The sequence below is a fragment of the Molothrus aeneus genome, chromosome 7, assembly GCF_037042795.1.
Source record: "Molothrus aeneus isolate 106 chromosome 7, BPBGC_Maene_1.0, whole genome shotgun sequence".
Taxonomy (NCBI): Eukaryota; Metazoa; Chordata; class Aves; order Passeriformes; family Icteridae; genus Molothrus; species Molothrus aeneus.
In genome coordinates this window covers 15,668,057-15,686,935 of record NC_089652.1, presented here as the reverse complement: position 1 = coordinate 15,686,935, position 18,879 = coordinate 15,668,057, and the positions used below count along the sequence as shown (strand labels likewise).

Below are 18,879 nucleotides of genomic sequence, written 5' to 3'. Positions count from 1 at the left end.
GTATTAAAAAGACTTCCTCATCTCCTCTCATGATCTGCACTGCTCAGTCAGAGACACAAACACTTCAGTGTAGGTCTCGAACCTACCCGAGGCTAAGGAATATTGCCTTTCATCTGCCCTGACTGCTGGTATCAATACAAAAGCACTCTCCTTACACCTCTGGAGATCAAAACACACCCAGCTTTCCTCACTTCCAACTGAAAAATAATTTTTAAAAAATCCTTACAGGAACAAAAAAGCATATGTGAAAGAGGGAAGTTACTCAGTTTATTTTCCCTTCAGAGTCATGTTATGAGCACTGCTCAAAATCCAACAGAACAGAAAGCAGATTAAAAAAAAAGAGAATTTCTTGGCGGAACATTCTGGGTGAGACCTCCAGAACATCTCTGGCTCTTTAACCTACAGACAGAAAAAAACATATAAACTTGAGCTTCAGTAGTAAAGCTTCCACAGGGCTGCTACAGTGAACTACAGTTCTCAGTGCACTCAGCTCCTCTGGCAAGATTCATCAGTGACCTCCACTAAAAAAAGCAAATTTCAAATTTTCCACTGAGAGCTTAGCTAGACTTGGATCCCTGAGTCAAGTGACTAACATGGATTTGCTCACAACATACCACTTGCCCAATAATTCCTTTTCCTTTTAACTTTGTGTCCTCTTCTTCAGAATCTCCTTGTAAAGTAATCTTGGCACTAGAGAAGCTGCTGCCTCCTGAAAACTCCCAAAAAGCAGAGGATCACCATACTTTAATGTCTTCCAAAGGAGAAGAAATTAAAATTACAGTGCCATGTGATAGCTGACAATCTGATACAGAAATAGCTGGAGAATGGATACAGAAGAAATAAACCTCCACACCAGAAGTGAAGTAGTTTTGTCCAGCACGACAAACACACCAATTCTGCCTGTCACTTGAACTACCAATATGAAATGGCAGAAGAGGAAACATGCAGCAATAAAGACACTTGGAGAAGATGCAAGATCTTTAAGGCTAAAAGGACCTTGCAAAAACCATCTTCAAACAAAGAACCAACCAGATTGAAATTTGGCAAGCTTATATTCATAATAATACAAAGAATTACCAAAAAATAAAAGGACAAAGAAAGGCATTCTAGCTCAAGCACTTAGAGAAACAAAACAATTTTTATATGCCACAGTAGCAACATGTCACACACATTGTTTCCAAATGTTCATAATATTTTCTGCCTGGTAGCCTTTAAACACACACTGAAGAGTAGCAAGCAAATCTACTCAGAGGTCCTAAAATGACAACAATATATATTTAAGCTGCCAGTATGCATCTCTTGCATGACTACAGAAGCACCCAAACATGGTTTTGAAAAGGGACCTTGGCTGCAGTGGGACTGCTGTGCTTTCCGAGTGCCTGTGACAAAGGGCAGTCATCTCCATGGCTTCTACTGCTTCTCCTCCACAATGATGGAGTTTACATTTACTTCTTAACTTCTGGGAATGATGACCTCCAGCTTTTTCTTATCCCAGGAAGGCATAACAGTAGGTGGAACAGGATCTCTCCTCAGCACTTGGAAGAAACGCTGCCAGCTCTAGAGCCAACAACATCTTGCACAAAAAAAAAGCAACATCAAAATTTGCTCCTTGCAGACAAAACTGAGTAAAGAAGCAAATATTGTAACATAAAAAAATGCTTATTTCAGGATCAAGTCAGAATTGTGAAGACCTAGGTTTAAAGCAATGCAATTTTAAATTGCCTATATACAAGAGAGAATAATGTAGGCTAGAGCGAGTAACCCAAGTGAAGTGCACAATGTTAACCACCCTAACCTTTCATCAAACATAGCTTCTAGTGAGGAAGAGTCACAAATCTGGCATAGTTAGAAAAACAACAAAAACCTGCCAAGAACAAGACCCAGGTTAAAAATAAGTTGGTTCATCAACTTATGAATTATATGTATTAAAAAAGGTTTTAATAGCAACTCATTTTGATTTCTATAGATTCCTAAAGAAAGGGAAAAGCTCCTAAGGTATTCTAAAGCTGCTATCTAAAAATCATCCTGGAAGTTTAGGGTGTTTCATATACATTTTTTCAAGTGCATTTTGACCTTAATCATTAAATAAGCACATGGAGAAAATTAGCATTGAGACAGCAATTTTACATGTCACGGGGAAAAAAAGCGCAAACAAAAAAACTTATGAAGTATAAAAAGGTGACAATTAATTCAATAATTTCATGTCATGAATGAAAAATGTTTTCTGAAATACTACAACAAAATATTTCCAAAATACTATCAGCAATGTCAAGAGTTGGGCCATTTGGAGAACTTTCTTTTATTTTTGCTTCTCCCTAGGATCCCCACCACAAACTGCATTTTTGTTGGGGGGTATTGTTTTGGATTTTGTTTGTTTGTCTTTATCTCCAAAGAACACCTTAGCAGAAGCTATCAGCTTTGACAGAACACCAAAATTCTGGCACTGAACCATAAATTGACCATTACCATAAAAAGAACTGCTAAATGAGAAACTATGTGCTCAGTATAAAACTAATTTCATGCTTTCAAAAGCACACAGTGGCTTCTAGCAAGATAGTGGCCCTGGGACTTGCAAAGACAGATTGGCTAATACAAATGGTGTGTGTGCTCCTGATGCAGTCTGCTTAGCCAAGCTTTACATGTACTGACAGTAAATGGAAATTCTCGAATCTTCTGTCAAACAAATACACACTTATCTATAACTTTGGAGCTGAAAGCTATAAAACAGCTGCCTCATAAATATATTTAGCAGGAAAAAGCATGAGCTGTCCTAGTTCCTCAGAAGAAAAAAAAAACCACAGCAGTCTTTACATAGTAAGCACAGACATTTCTATAGCAAGGAAGAAAAAAATTAATAAATATTTTTATTAAAAAATACTATCAGCATACACAAATATCATCATATGAGGTCTCACCTCACCAACTCAATATTCACATAATAGCAGTGCTTAATAAGTAACTCAGCTGAACTAATTTCCTTTTTGTTCTGCTATGGGTGAAATTCTCAATAATACCCCCTTTTTTTAAACACAAGAGTACAAAGACTGTTTAGTTTATGATAATGCTTTCAAGCTTAAAGATTTGTTACTAGAACTTCAGAGGCTACCTTTAGCACACTATCTGTTCCCTTAAATAAAACTTGGTGCACTAAATCTCAAATTTAACTGGTTAGGGAGAGCAACAGTAATTTTATACCCTTCTTAAAGAAAGCTGTCAGTGCAAATGAATTACTAGAAGCTGTTCTGGGCATGACAGAGCATAACTTTTAATATTAACAATGACAGACATACCTAATATGTCAAATCCAGTATACAATTTATTTCATTCTTTACTTTTTTAGTTTATCTGGAGAATCCGACAGCTCTTGTGTTTCACACACCATTGTAACCATACTTTGAGATTTAACAAGCCAGAAAGCAAGCTCTGGTAAGAGATATTTATTCACACTGCTAATAAGCTTCCTTCTACAACAATAACATAGCATCACTGACATTCAAAAAACATTTAAAATGCATAGGAAGTCACCTACTGGAAAGATGCCCTCTGCAAACAGCAAGCAAGGAAAGGGAGCTTGCCACATATTTAGTTACTTTTAATACTGAAATAAGAAGAGAACAAAAAGATGCATTACATGCCTTGCCTTTTTCATTATCCTTTCCACTGGAATAACTAAAACAGAAATGCACTGCACACAGAAATAATGCCAAACATGTAAGCATCCACTCAATGTCGTAGCACAAAGCAATTCACTGAAGTTTAATAATAAAAAACAGACTCACCTCTACTGGGAAGCCCACTCCACATTATGGCAATACTATTTAAGCAGGTTAAACAGCAACCAAGTTACATAAACAAAACTTCCAGTATGTGACCAATATGATCTACGGTGCTACAGAGTGTTGGCTCCAGCCCTGCTCATCTGTGTGACAGTTCACTGCTATAGCAGAGCAGCCTCCAACCTTCCCAGATGCTGGCTTATTGCACTGCTCATTGAAAATCCTTCACACGCTGGCAACATTTTAGGGAAGGACAAGCACACTCTGAGTCATTTGTAAAGAAAGCAAAGCAATTTCAGTTCTGTATCTTCATGCCTACCGAAACACAGAGCCCTGTCAAACTAGAAGTCTGCCTGAATTTATGCTGAGAATCAGGCAACCCAAGCCTTCATTATCAATGCATGGAATCAGCTACAGAGATCAAATTCAAGCAAACCATAAAAAAATAAAAGGATATGATTATGAAAGGCTCTACAGCTTCAGCTCCAAACCACACAGAACGAGGAATCATCTATCTAGACTGTGTAAATGTTAAAAATAGCTCTGTCTTTTCTACAACAAACACGAGACAGAGGAGAATGAGCAGCAGCCTGTATTGTGATGAGGTTCATTACCGGGGGGGGGGGGTGGGGGGGGAGGAAATCCAGCAATAAAAATTTATGATTCCTTAAAGCTTTTCTAAATAAGATTAATTCAAAATTATGCAAATGAAGTAAGTATTTTTTAACCATGTACCAAATGAAGTCTATTAAATATTAAAAACAAGGATATCCATTAAAAAGTATAATAAATATTTGGGTGAAAACATTCAGAATGCAGACCCAACAAAGACCTGCACAGTCTAGCAGATTAAATATTTTTACTGAAATAAAAATATCATTAAAAGCATGAAATTGCATGACCAATGCCTTCATTCTTTCAAAACAACATTAACTTTAAATTACTTACTATGAAAAACCTTCATGGCTTATTAAATTCATGCTATTCCTACTCCCACATGGACTTCTCACAATGTACACCTTTTTTATCTTTTCAGGTACTTCATAGGTTCTCTTTCCCCAGAAAGGTAAGAGAGCATGTGTTGCTGTGCATACTCCAAACCCAGAGATACACAGCATAAGACAGATGTAACCACAACTAGACTTTGAAGCAACTGAAGGACACAGGAGTTTTTTATTATATTACCTGTACAGGTATCCAAATATACTGCTGGGTCATCAGAAAACTACCAGAGAAATCTTGACAGGATCGGATCCCAGATGAGAAAAATTACTATACAGAGAAGAGATCAGTTTTCTTTTTACAAGGTAAAAATAATTAACAAACCTGACTTCATTATTTTGTTTCTTCCAATAGTTTTAATACAGAAATCATGGCTAGAAATGCACACAAATAAAAGTGTCTGAACTTATAGATCCCTTTTCATCTCAGCTGCCTACACCTCTAAACTGTGGATCCCATCCTTCAGTGAGACAGTGAAGAAATTCTGGCAACATCAACTCAGCTGATTTATGACACTCCCCAGGCCATGCCTGAAGTGGTTAAATGACGAGGGATATGCTCCCAACTGAAGCAGAAGTTGTGTCACTCCTGCAGCCATTCTCAGCTTGAAACCATGGCTGGTGAGCAGTTGTATTTTTGGTCCTAAACTCTAAAATGTCTGATTTACTGATGTCTTAAATGCTTCTTTTTACCACAGCATAACTGCCCTTGAAGAGAGGTTAAACTGTCCAGGAAGGCATTTTGCTACAAGAATATCTCTATGCAAATAGTGGCAAAGGGTCCCGAATGTACTGTCCAATTTTATTTTGAAATCCTTCCACATTCCACCCAAAGGACCACTGCCTATAAACCATTTTTTTCCATAATAGGTACATACTTTATTTTTTTGCTTAATGTCATTCATGTGTTCCCCACCTCCAAGAGGATGGAGTCCAGAAATGAAAAATTGGTCTGATAACTCTTACCTACTTCAAAAGAGTTATGGTTTTCAATTTGCCATTAGGGAATTAGGAAAATTTTTGAATGCTTTTTTCTGATTAACTTATCAATTACTTGAAAAAAATCAGCTCCAATAAAATAATGATTTCCCCATGTTTTTCCTGAAGACTACCAGTGAGCGCACGTATAATCTACTTAATATTTTTTATCAATTTTACCAGTACTTCCATAGTGCAGTTACTCAAAGAACTATATTATGAATAGAGTGTGTAGTCATGGAAAAATATTTTTTTTATTTTAATGTCACGTTAATGTCAGTTCTGGGCCTTGATATTAAGTCTCACCATCAGCATTTTGTGAGGAATACCAAGTGCCCAAAAAGAATACAATATATCTGCCTAATTTCAAAGCAGCTAATTATGATCCTGATGGGTTCCTTCAAATTCAGCATATTCTATGTTTCTATGATGACTTCTGTGAAAGAAAAAAACAGCAATTGCTTTTACTAAATACATTTCATTCTGTAAGAAAAATGTTATGTACCATTACCTATCTCTTAAGTAAATGGTGGAAGAGACTCAAGTGATGCAGAGAATGTGGTACCATCTACCAAATGTCATCTTGCTCAAGAGATCACTGAATAAGAAAAAAGCCAACATACCCTGTAGAAAGAAGTGAAATAGTAAGAGTTTCTCAACAGCTCACTAAGCCATATTTCATTACGGGCATGTAACTCTTTCTGTTATTATTTCTATTATATTGGACACAGCTTTGCTTTTTAGAGAGAGTATAACTTTTTACAAATAGCAAAATGGATTTTACCAATAGTAGGACAGCAAAACATGGAGCAACCTCCCTTTCACAAGAGGGCAGAGAGGGGAAGCCCTGAGGAGTTGCTCCACTTTGTGGCCCCACAGAAGCAGCTTTCTTGAAACTGCTTTCCAAAAGTTCAGGCTGTAGGCAGCTGGCATGAAGGCAGAACAAGTGCTCATCTTCTACTAGTGTAAAAAAGGTTTTGGGCCAACACAAAAAAAGAGTAAGCTCACAGTGCTCTCTACAGACTTGCGTACTAATTCTATAGCTATACATGCATGTATTTAATAGGACTCAGGTCACAAACGTTTTAAAGATACTTTTAATTGCTGCTTTGCATTCCTCTGAGTACTTGCTAGAATAATTCATAAAGATCTTCTGCAATAAAAATCAGATTATCCTTGTCTGTTTTTAGATTAATGAAAGACAAACATTGAGAAGGAATTGAGGACCTAGATCAAGAGGCTTAAAGTAAGCAAAAGTTCTGTACTCCATTATGTTGGCACAAAGCAGTCTCAGATGGCAACTAAGGTACCTGTCAGAAACCCGGTCTTGGCCCATATAAAGATTAAAACCTACATACAAAAACCCGCACTAAGGTTTAGTTTCTTCTGACAAAAACCAAGTAAAAACTCCACTGAAATGAGAGCAGCGTGCTGCAGATTCATTCTGTTGTAACCAACCATCATGGGTCTGATCTAAGGCTATCTGGAATGTATAATTTCAGTACAATTTCTCAAAGTCTAGTGATAGTCTGTTAAATTTTTTGTCTGAAGATACTATCCACACTTTCTATCTCTATTTTTTCTTGAAAACTAATGTGCAAGTTAGCTATACAGTCCATGGATCCTATCAAGAATAATCTGAGCTCTTGAATCTAAGCCTCCCTGCCTCCATTAACTTGATAGGTTGACTAGATTTAAACATTTATATGGTACTGCACAAAGAGACAAAGAAGCTCTAATCTCTGTTATCAAAAGTGGAAGAAGCTCTGCCTTGTCCAAACTCCCTTGTTCTTCTCCCTTGCCTAAAACTGCTGTTTTACCTTCTCCCTTCCACTACCACTACTAGGCCCTTTTTGTGACCTGATTTAAGTCACAAACACAACAGAAGTCTAGTAATTTATGTATTTATTTTGCTATATTAACAAATCCCTGGCTGTCATTGCTGTGAACCAGACCACAAAACTGTGTGTTTGTAACACCTCAGGAAATCAGCCTGTGAGTATTTCCTCAGTATTGCAGTGTTCACACAACAACTTGTAGCACTGTTCCTTACAAAGAGTCATGGTATAGGGTCCTACAGCATTTCCAAAACTGTCACACAAGGTCAGAGATTTCAAGAACAAGAAGGCAGAGCTGCTGCCAGGATACAGCGCATCCTGACATCCCAATCACACCTCCAGCCAGACCTGCAGAAAGATCACATGGGCATCAATGAGTGTCCTGAAGCACATGTGCTCTTTAAAACAGCCTAGGACCCATGGAAAAGGGATTTTCCTTCGCCCACTTTTAAATCTGGGCACCTTCTGTAACAAAGATGAAACTTCCCTACACGTTTCCAGAGATCTGGACTTTGACAGGCATTTCTAGTACACTTCCTTAAAACTACACCAACTGTTCCCACGTTACCATGGGGGAAAGAAGAGAGAGCCAGGAGACACCACCCCATGGAGGAAGCAATGAGAATTCGTGGCGCAAAACCGGTGTCACCTCCGAGGAGGAAGCGGGAGGAACGCAAGGCAGCCGTGGCCGGCATGCCCGGCCGGCGCTAGGAGCAGCCCGCAGTTATCCCCGCAGTTGTCCCCGCAGCAATGCGCCGGGATGCCGAACGCGCGGCTCGGCATGGCCCGGGCTGCAGCGCCATCGCGTGGGTACCGAGCATCCCGGCGCATCCCGCCTCCCAGCAAGTCCCTCCTCGTTAGATCGCTGGAGGCACGGAGGAGGCGAGCAGATTTCAATCAGCCCTGAGCCAAGTTCGTGCCCTATGCCCAGGACTGGCCGCGGCCCTGTGAGCAGCAGGTGCTCAGCCCCTGCTCTCAGCGGGGGCAGGTGGATTCCGGGTACCCAGGACAGCTGGGATCTGCTGCAGGCTCCGGCACGGCCAGCTCACTGAAAAGCTTTAAACTGGCTCGCTCCAAAATACATCTCCCCAAGGCTGCAGGAAATCACCCTTTCTTTTCCTTTTTCTTCATAGGAAATACATGAAATCATTCCCAACTTAAGCTGTGAAGGCAAACACGCACTTTCTGACTTTGATGAGAGTGCATTTATGCCCTGCTGACAGCAGCCTGTCTGTACAAACCCGTCTGTACGTCCGTGTGCCTGGCACAAGGGTCGGGATGGCCCTGGGAGTGGCTGCACTAAGAGCCATGGTGGGCATGGCCGGTAATAAACAAGCACTAACGTAGCCAAGAGGGAAGGCTCACCGTGTGCAATGTATTTCCCAAGCAGAATGCTCTTTTCTTCCAGTTTTCAACAGCAATGTAAATAAAATGAGAAGTTCAGTGAGTGGATCAAATCACCAAAATGACCTAGTGTAACCCACTGATTTCTTGATTGTGACAATATGAAGAAAAGCAGCTCTTAAATCTTTATTTTCTATTAAATTTCACTTGCTAGGAAGTAATTTAAATTGCAGGTAGAGGTACAATAGCAAAAGAACTTGGCAAGGCAAGATTAACTAGAAATAGAGGAAACTTTTTAGAAAAATTTGTTGCTAAATATATATTTAAATCCTATGACAATTGCACCCTTACTCTAAATACAAAGAAGTAGCTTTAAACTCATCTCTAAAATTATATTTAGATTTTAAATATATAAAAGCCCTGCATGTATACAATTAAAGGTATCCTTTCCAGGACCTGGAATCCCAGGTATCAAATCTTAATAAACATTCCAATAGTAGTACAAGGACCATTACCAGCAAGTTAAGAGCAACAACTGGAGCTTATAGTTGTGAAGCACAGTAGAAGTCAAAAATTAAAAGGACATTTGCTAACAACTGAGGGCCACCTGTCACAGAGAGGACCACAAAACAGAATGACTATGAAAACATGCCTCATCTCCATTTATAACAAAGTCTACCAAGTGTCAGGAAGAGCTGGAGTCAGTGATCCATCAATTTTGTCACACAGAGTCACGACAGTTCTGGCAGGTCTGTAATCCTGGTTTCTGAAGCGTCCAGGAAACTTTTCAGTCATGTATATTTTACAGTCACCTCATTTTCCAGGGGGAATATTATTGATTTCACATTTATCTATTGAACACAGAGGAAAAACTCCAACCTGACACTGGATGGAACTTTTGCAGGAAGTTTCCTAAGGTATGCTGAACTGTTCACTAGGTGCTTTGTTAGAAGGGTGCAGCCATAACAGTGAAGTACGAGAGAGGCTATTTGCTTTCTTTGCATCTGGAATAATATCTATTCACTGGTGAGGTGGGATTAATATAATTGCTCTCTTACCATCTGCACAATTAGTTCTGTTTACAATGTTAGCTGAAGAAATGGGAAAGGAAGACCTCCATTACAAGAGGTAACAACACTCCAGAGGACATGGATTAAAACTGAGCCTGAATAATGTCCATTTAAAAGAAAATTAATTTCTAGTTATTTTTGGAAAATGTTCTTTGAGAACTACATCTCAGTAAATCTTGTTCTCTCGCTAGTTCTTAAACAGCATTATTAAATTGTTTATGTAATCACAGTAATAATAAATGGTCTGTTAGAAGGCTTTTCTTTCTTTTCAATGCTATGAACACAATATCCCTCAGCTATGAAAAAAAGGAATGCTTATTTCAACATGCACCAGATAGACCAGCATAACCAGCACACAACTGAGAGTCTAATATACAGAGAGTGGTCAACAAAGTACAAAGAAACACACCTCTTAAGTCTCAAGCTATGCAGTAACCCCAAAGCATGTGCTCCAGCAAACATACTTGTATTCTGAGCATCAGAGCATTCTTTGAGTAATGGTGCCAGAGCATCAGCTGTGATCACCAGCAATGACAGCAAAGGCATCAGATGAAGGGGTTAAGATAACAAAAAGCAAGAAAAATAGAAAATGTTTTTATATGTCTGCATTGTAGGTCCACACACAGAGGAATCACAACTCAATCATAACATCTCACAGATATCCAGTTATTTTAAGAATGCTCACAATTAATTAATCTAGAAGTTATTCAATAAGAATTTCATCTTTTGAATCACACGACTTACACCACTGATACTCTCACACTGCTTAGTTCTAAGTCAAACAAAACAGTACCACAGACTTCAAAACAAGTAAAATTCAGTTAACAAGAAACAAAATCAGAAGAAAAAGCTAAACCTTTCAATGTAGCTTGACTGTTTCTATACAAAACAAAAGAAACCAAAGCCAGTATCTTAACGTGGCAAATAAAAACAAATACTACAATTAAGAAACTTCTTGTATGAAGATTCAAGATCTGTTGGATTTTTCTCAAGTTGCTATGAACAGAGTCAAACATTAAAATAAAAAAACAACCCCTCCCCCCCCCAAATAAACAGAAGGGCATATTATGTGCTTTGTATCTTCACATTATGCATGCTAGATGCATTTTGCCCAAGACTTTTGTTTTTCCTATTAAGTAAAAAGTCTTGCTTTGAAATACTTCTTACTTAGAGGTCTTTTCCAACCTAAACTGATTCTATGGATAAGAGTGGTTAAAACCCTGAGGGCTGAAAGCAGAAAGAATGAAAGGGCCAGGCCTGTCAATTCCAGCTCTCCTTCTCCATAATTCCATTACTAGATTTCATTTTAAAGTTTCTCCTGTGCATGTAGCATCCCTCCAGAACTTTCTTTTGGGAACAAAAGCAGATGACAAAATGTGCAAGTGTTTGGATACACAAGAGTTACTTTCAAATAGACCAGGAAAAGAAATACACCAGTAATTCTAAACATGGCAAAATATTATTAACTACTAGTACTAATCTATATTAAGTTTAATGATTATATTGGGTAGAGAAGGTAGAGCTTAAAAGCTTCCTCAAAATTCTTGACCAAAACACAACATCTCAAACTAATTATGTACCTGTGCTTGTACTTGCAAACAAAGTGCCAGGAGCTGTACTTGTAGGGAGTTTTCCATTATTTAGCTGCTTCACTCTTTTCAAGTGAGATTTCCCATTGTAATGAACTTGAGCTTGGGCTGCAGAATTCAGCTGTATATTGCACACTTCACAGAAGGAAAACAGTATCTTCTTTTTTTCTTTGCTTAATTGGTAATCCTGTCTGTCATTCCTCAGTCCTTTTTCCTCAAAGGTGCGTAGAGCAGCTGGTTGATTCATAATCCCATCTTCAATGATGTGGTCAGGACTTAATGGACGCTTCATACCTACAAGGAAAAGAGACAAATTGTTACTAGAGAGCAACAAATCCTTACTATTAAAACTGCATTTTCTTTTTTAAAATGCTGCAATACACGACCCAGCAACCAGTTCTAACAAATAAGGTTCCAAACTGCAGAGGCATTGCTTAATATAGAAATAAAAGCATTTGTGACACACCACAGAGCTCAGAAATAATAAGTTGGCAATGTATCACAGTCTGTGCACAGCAACTTGCAACAACTCATTATTTTGTTAAGCAAGCTCTCTATTTTAAAGCAGATTTATTATTGCATCTGTAGCAGAGGTTAAGATTATTTTCAAATACATTTCCTTTGCCTTACTAAACACTGGTGCCAGAGCTTTTTACTTTCCAATGACTATAGCAGTGCCCACTGCTTCAAATACAATTATTCAACAAAAAGGATGCCAGCAAGAAATCTTATGGAAACACTGGAAGACAGCAGACTATTCAAATGAGACTAATGAAGCCTTTCCACTTTCACATACATCCAAATCTTCAGCTTCATACAAAGACCATATGTTATCAATATTTGTCCATCCATACCTTCACAACTCAAACTATTGTACAGCAGAAAGTCAGCTAAACATTAGTCTTGTGCAAACTACACAAAATCATGGTAAATGCGAGTTCCTGAACAACAAGCCAAGAGCCTGAAATATTAACTTGCTCTAGAGAATTAAAAACCTCATCATCAAGCTGCACAAAGTACAATTTTATATATATAGGCAGAAAGTCCATATTTCATTTAAGGTATGGTGCTAAACCAGCAGAGAAGAAATAGAGGGTCTAAGATAACTCATAAAAATAATTCTGTTTTCTTAGCTACACAAATTGATGTTTATTCTTATCCCCCACCACCCAAATATTCTGGATGGCCAAAGGCTAGCTCAGAGAGCAGTGCACAAAAGCAGCTCTTTGCAGGCAAGAGTGCACCTGTGCTCAGGTTTCAAAAGCAAAAGACTTCAAACACAAGGTCCCTTTTCCAGCCTGGGAACCAGAGCAGCACAGAACTTCATGTACACCTACCACCCTGTTAGGCAGGAGCACTGAAATACAGAAACTTTTAAACCAAAAGTGGCAGTAATCCTCCCCAGAAGAGTGCAGCATTCACAAGTAACACTAGAGTATCTCTCTCATAATCCAGTTAAGTTTGCTACCAAGAGAAAGTCTGTTCTGTTCTTTGGCACAGGGGTGTACTCAGAAAAATCTTCAGAATTATTTAGTCATTTATATGGTAGGATAGAGTATTTCCTCACATTCCTAGCCCATGCTTAACATTTTAGTATTGGTACAGATTGCTTCAAGTACACTTCACTGATCAAGTATGGTAAATAGACTTCATATCTTTCTTATAGATAACATTGTTTGTTTGATAACAGAACTGTTAATGACACATTAAGGTATAAATCACATCAAATAAGAATAAAACTAATTATTAAAAATAATCATAGTGCATAGGTACCTAATTAATTTAAAAACAAAATACTGGTGGTCCTGAAAACCTAGGCTACAGACTATCACACTAAATCATTTACGTGTAAGTATCATATTTCAAGGCAAGCAACCAAGATCCTTGACTCAGCTGAGCTAAGATAACATTTTCATCTGAAAATTTAATCTCCTTAGAGCTTCAGTATTTGTTTTTTTCAATGTATTTTAAACCGTCAATAACCTCCCCTAGTCCCTTTGTTTTCTGTAATTTTTTATTTCAACGTCACTGTTGTGACTTTTGTTCTCTGAAGTAAAATGTTATGAAACAAAAATTCTTTTACAAGTTGTACATACAAACCATTATAGAATAATAAATATGTTGCAGTTTAAAAATCCTGGCCTGTCAGAAATCTTGTACGTTTGGTTGCAGACAGAAAATAATCAAAAATATCATTCAGCAATTATTTCAATCATCTGTAAGATCTTAATGAAGCTCAGTTGGTTTGGATACCACTAAAATTGGCAGAGGCAAACATCTGCATTAGGAAGCTGCATGGAGCAGAAGGAAGACTGATGGAGCTGCCTGTAAGAGGACCAAAGCCTTCCCAAGGAGGGCTGTTTTGGAAAGCACTGGGCTGGTACTGCATTAGCGCTGCGGCACAAGACACCTGCGCTCCTGGACTGCAGGTTTCTGCTTCCTTTCCTCCAAAGGAACAAAACCTTGGTGAAGTCTGAGACTGCTCAATTATGGGCCAAAGCAAGGTACATGGGGAAAATCAGAACATTTGCCTCAAAAGTGCAGTCCTGACATCACCAGAAGTATTTATAAACGTGGATGCACCCAGAAAGAACAATTGAGCACAGCAAGGAGTCACATGCTGCACCTGTACCCTTAGGCATCCCAGCTGCCAGTATAGAAAGAAAATTAACCTTCAAACAAATAAAAACAAATCACTACCAAGGTACACTCTAGTTTTAACAACAAAATAACTATAATTTCAGTTTTACTACAAAGTTGCATACACCAGACAAATGAGTCCTTGAAGCAATCTCTTGCTACTAATTTAAGAATTAAAAACCACAAGCTGAAATTTTGAAACAACCTTCGCTGCCTTAAACTCTGCATCTAAATTAAAAGGTGGCCTGATTATAAGCAGCCATGACCTCCCAACAACTGATGGGAGCAGCAGATGGAAATCACTTCTGAGAAAATGCCTACATTGAGCATAGGAGGGCTTCCAGCAGCATACTCTGACCAGTCCAACCCTGGACAGAACCCCTATGTGCAGCCAGAGACAAGACCATGCCAAGCCTCAGAAATCTGCTTGCTCCTTACAGAAATCCCAGCCCTCACCCTCCTGGGATTTGGAGATCTGATCATTTGGTAGAACAAATCACTGCATTTGAAAAGCTTTGTTTAGTCTCTTCTAGAGTTTATAAAAAGAAAATATTGGTAGCAAACATATGCTGAGATTTTAAAGTATGGACGTTTTTCTCGTCTCTCCATAAAACAGCAATACAGATTTTACCATAAACGAGCACATCTTGTGGTTGTATGTGTTTGTTCAAAAACTAAAAAAGTTATTACACACAAGGAAATTTTCCACTGTTTTCAAAATTTTGTATCCTTCCTTTCTTCTTTAAATTTCAGGTTGGAAAATCACACCTTTGAAATGTCCTGGTTCTAGAACATCCAGCACAAGTACAATTCTGCATTGAGTCAGTGTTAAGAACCTCACCATGAATGAGGTTCGCCTTGAACAAGCTAACCTTTCCTTAGAAGGCTATCTGAATGCTTTAAACTTTTATGAAAGAAACATGTACATACACATTAATTTGTAATAGGAAAAAACACAAACAAGAAAAAAAAACCATAAACCAACCACTTTGTTCTTAGTCTCTAAACTTTCTAGTCACTCAAATTTATACAAGCGCACATCTGACAAGTGTTTTTCTCTTTCAAAAAGAGCTTCTTCCTACAGATAGATTGTGAAGCATTCTGAGTGGTACTTGCTCTCACCCACCAGGAGTCAGATATGAAACAGAGCCATTTCATTCCTCAGGTTCACACATAGCTCAATAACATTATCATGTAACAGAAGCAGCTACTTGAGACTACAGTCAGTGAGCTGAGAATAAAGAGGAGTTACATAATCATTACATTCTCTGAAACCAAAAAGTAATTTAGAGTAATTGTTATAGGTAGGATTGTAAAGTATTTAGAAGTTGAAGAGTATGAGTAAGAACAAGAATATGAGTTCATTAAAAGGCAGAAGGGTTGGGAATTATCATATGGAGAAAATACATTAGATCAATCCTGCAAGCTCCCAGTTCTGTATAACCTTAACAGAGCACAGTGTAAGCCAAGTCTTATCAGCAGCTGATACATAACAATATCCACAAATTAAAATGATCAATACAGAAAGGACATGATTCTGTGAATCACACTGGACATACACATTGCAAAAGTTGTCACTGTATTTACTCAATGGGGATTAGACTCAATTAAAAATTGAAAGGTGAGAATGGGAAAACAAGAAAAACAAGGCAGGAAACACAGAAGAGCATCCATATATCCAGCTTGATCCAGAGAAATGTTAAGTCTGTGAAGGGATTGTATGCCCCATCTATCTTGCCCTTGCAAAAACAAGTTATGAATCAAACCAGATATACTTTACATTGCTTCCTCTTATGATTTTGGTCAGAAGAAAAATTAGTTTAAGACCTTTTCAGGTATTTGGCATAAACTGTTACCAGACTAAACAGGATTGTCCCTCCACCACATTTCCTCCCCAGTACACAGAACTGATCTATCTCAATAGATTCTGCAAACAATACTGGAGCAAGAATAAGTTAGTGATTTATGACACCACATTAAAATTCTGAAGTGTAATGAGATATCCTGTTAGGATTTCTGAAAACACATCTCACTCAGCCTCTTGCAGCTGGCAAAGAAATCTAAGTCTGGATATCCTTTGTACTTGAAGCTCAAGGCAATTAGCCTTTCAATTTGGCTGGCTAATTTACTTTTAAACAGAGTTGTGCTTTCAGAGGAGCTACAAAGAAGTATTTTATATAGTACAGTGCTGTAGGTGAGAATGTGCAAATCTTTACTCAAAGGAAACAAGCTTTGGTTATCCTAATGAATTAGTGATGGTTACATGATGCATTCTTTTCCTGAGTGCTGGTCTAAACTTTTGCAATGCCCATTCCTAATTAGTTCATACTTCAAAGAACCACTGTGCTGGAAATGTAATTAGACTGCCTTTCCTCTGTGGATCTGTGCCAGGTAAGCAAAAAGGAAAATGTATTTTAACAACTTACATATGGGCAAAGAGAATTTTCTCCCTTAGCTTTTGCAAATAATCAAATGAGTTGCTGAAGACATGGGAACAAAAACCAAAATTAACTGGCTTTCTGTATTGTTACATTTCCAAAAGGTTCATTCAGACAGCTGGGAGAAGCAGGGAGAGAGAGACACACAGGACCCAACCTTGTTTTGTAGTCCTCTTGAGCATCTACAATGGAGAAAAACTATCTATGCACTGAACTAGGGAAGCCTGCACACATACCTGAAGAGCTGTGGTCTCACGCTGAGCTATGATCCCCTGCTTCCTCATCTCTCCATGAAACATTTACACACATCTCCCAAAAGAAAAAATCCAACCCCAAAAAATACACAAACCAGCTTTGAATACCTCCAGAGCATTATTTAAATATTCACTTGAGCTGTTTTTTACAAGTCTCATGACCTTAATTGTATTTTTAGAGAGTATTTCCCAAACACAGATAAACTATCAAGAGGCATATGGTTTGCACCATCTGGGCAACAAGTTCTTTTGGGATACTGTGGTGAACAGCATATGCATAGCGCCTTGTGCACAGTATCCTACAGAGTTAAAAAAAGCACTAGAGACTCTTTTGAAGCCAGCCTTGAAAAATCCCCCATATGTTTAAAGGACCTGTTTGGTTTCTGAAGATGTGTTCCTCTTTCTTTCAATACAAACCCAAACAGAGAACTGCCATGTTTAATCCTCATCTTGTTCTGAAATTCCTCAAGGAGGCATCATATTCTGCAACATGTCCACCTGTCAAACTATTTATTACCCACCCATCCATACCTGATCAACTCTTGGCTATGTATTTCATCTCTGCTTTCAAAATACATGACATGTTTTTATTCAAAGTTACAGTAAAAATTGGATGGTTCAAAAAAGTAAACACATTTTTATTTCTTAAGACAGATAAAGAATAATCAATTGGTCACAGTACACAGACCAAACTGGGCTAAGGAATTTTTTAGCTTTAATTTTGATGCTAGTTATCAATAAAAAGAGGAATAGAAACTCAGCTTGCTTTCACTGTGCATGATAACTTTTGAATGGTAACAAATGGCTGACAGCCTCTTCACTAACACATTTTAGAGCATTTAACATTTGAAGGAGATTCTCTTCAAACTATAAAAACAGATGGTAGTTTCACAACACAAACATTAGCTGTTCAGCACAAGGTAATTCAGAAAACTGGAAGCATTCAAGTAGCTAGCACTTTGCTTTGTTTTACTGCCTTGAAATTTTCTATGTTAAGGAAACCTGAAATTTGACCTGCTGCACTAGACTGTGAGCTCAGCTAAACTGGAGTAAATGAAATGACTCTCAGCTGAGGTTATCAGTGACTGCTGTTGCTTGTGCCAATATCTGCAGTTAGCTCTAATTGTAAGGTTGATCCTTTCCTCTGTAGCACCCATACTTACAGATTGGTGGCACTCTTAGCATTAACACAAATCTATTTACACATCAGTTTATTTGCCAAAGAGGTGTATCCTCACCTGACATAACACATCAGGCTTCTGCCAAGCGGGCTAACCAAGTTTGGAGTCCAGACAGCTATCCTGGATTATGCTTCAAGACAAACAGATAGCTCTACAGAATTACCATAATACGATTTTGCTTGATGAACCATTTGACAAGTTGGTGCCTTCTACTCAGCAGTCTGTCATTAAACCACTGCTTACCTTCAGTTAACTTGCACTCTAAGCAATCTTAGCTAATTACAGAAGAATATTTAGATGCCCAAAGTGTCCAACTTTTGTTTAGATGTCATTTTAGACATTGTCCTCCCCTACCACATGCAGAAACCTCAGAGAGAGTAGACCTTCCAGGAAAATGGCTACTCAGCTCCCTTAGCTTTCTCTATAACACATGTTTTTAACAAACCCTTATAATGATCCCACTATCCACAGTGCTATCCCCAGTATGAGGTCTGCAACAATTCTATCAGGTGGCCCATAGTCCAGTCTGTCTTTTAGTGTCCTCATTAAAAAAAAAAAATCCATTTCATATCAGACATCACTGATTGTCTGTATCTGATCCTATTTACACCTTATTTCATCCAGGAACTCTAGTTTCATATTAAATCCCAAGTATACCATAGTTGTAAAGCAACACCCAGGAAGAAGAAAAAAACCAAACCACAAAAATAGAGAGACTTATATTAGCTTTTCTTGGATATGGGCAGGATTAAAATGTTAAACATGCCCAA

General features: G+C 38.1%; 1 protein-coding gene across 3 annotated transcripts in view; it reads right to left on the bottom strand.

The window, feature by feature from the left end:
* ZNF385B (zinc finger protein 385B) overlaps positions 1 to 18,879 on the bottom strand; it is a 148,710-nt gene that overhangs the window by 107,063 nt on the left and 22,768 nt on the right. For 2 of the 3 annotated variants that reach the window (XM_066553365.1, XM_066553366.1), the window contains exon 1: positions 3,780 to 4,129. In XM_066553365.1, coding sequence (XP_066409462.1) covers positions 3,780 to 3,804 — 25 coding nt within the window. In that variant the 5' untranslated portion in view covers positions 3,805 to 4,129. Of the gene's footprint in view, positions 1 to 3,779; positions 4,130 to 11,587; positions 11,891 to 18,879 lie in introns of those variants that run through there. The other variant, XM_066553364.1, reaches the window with a different exon arrangement.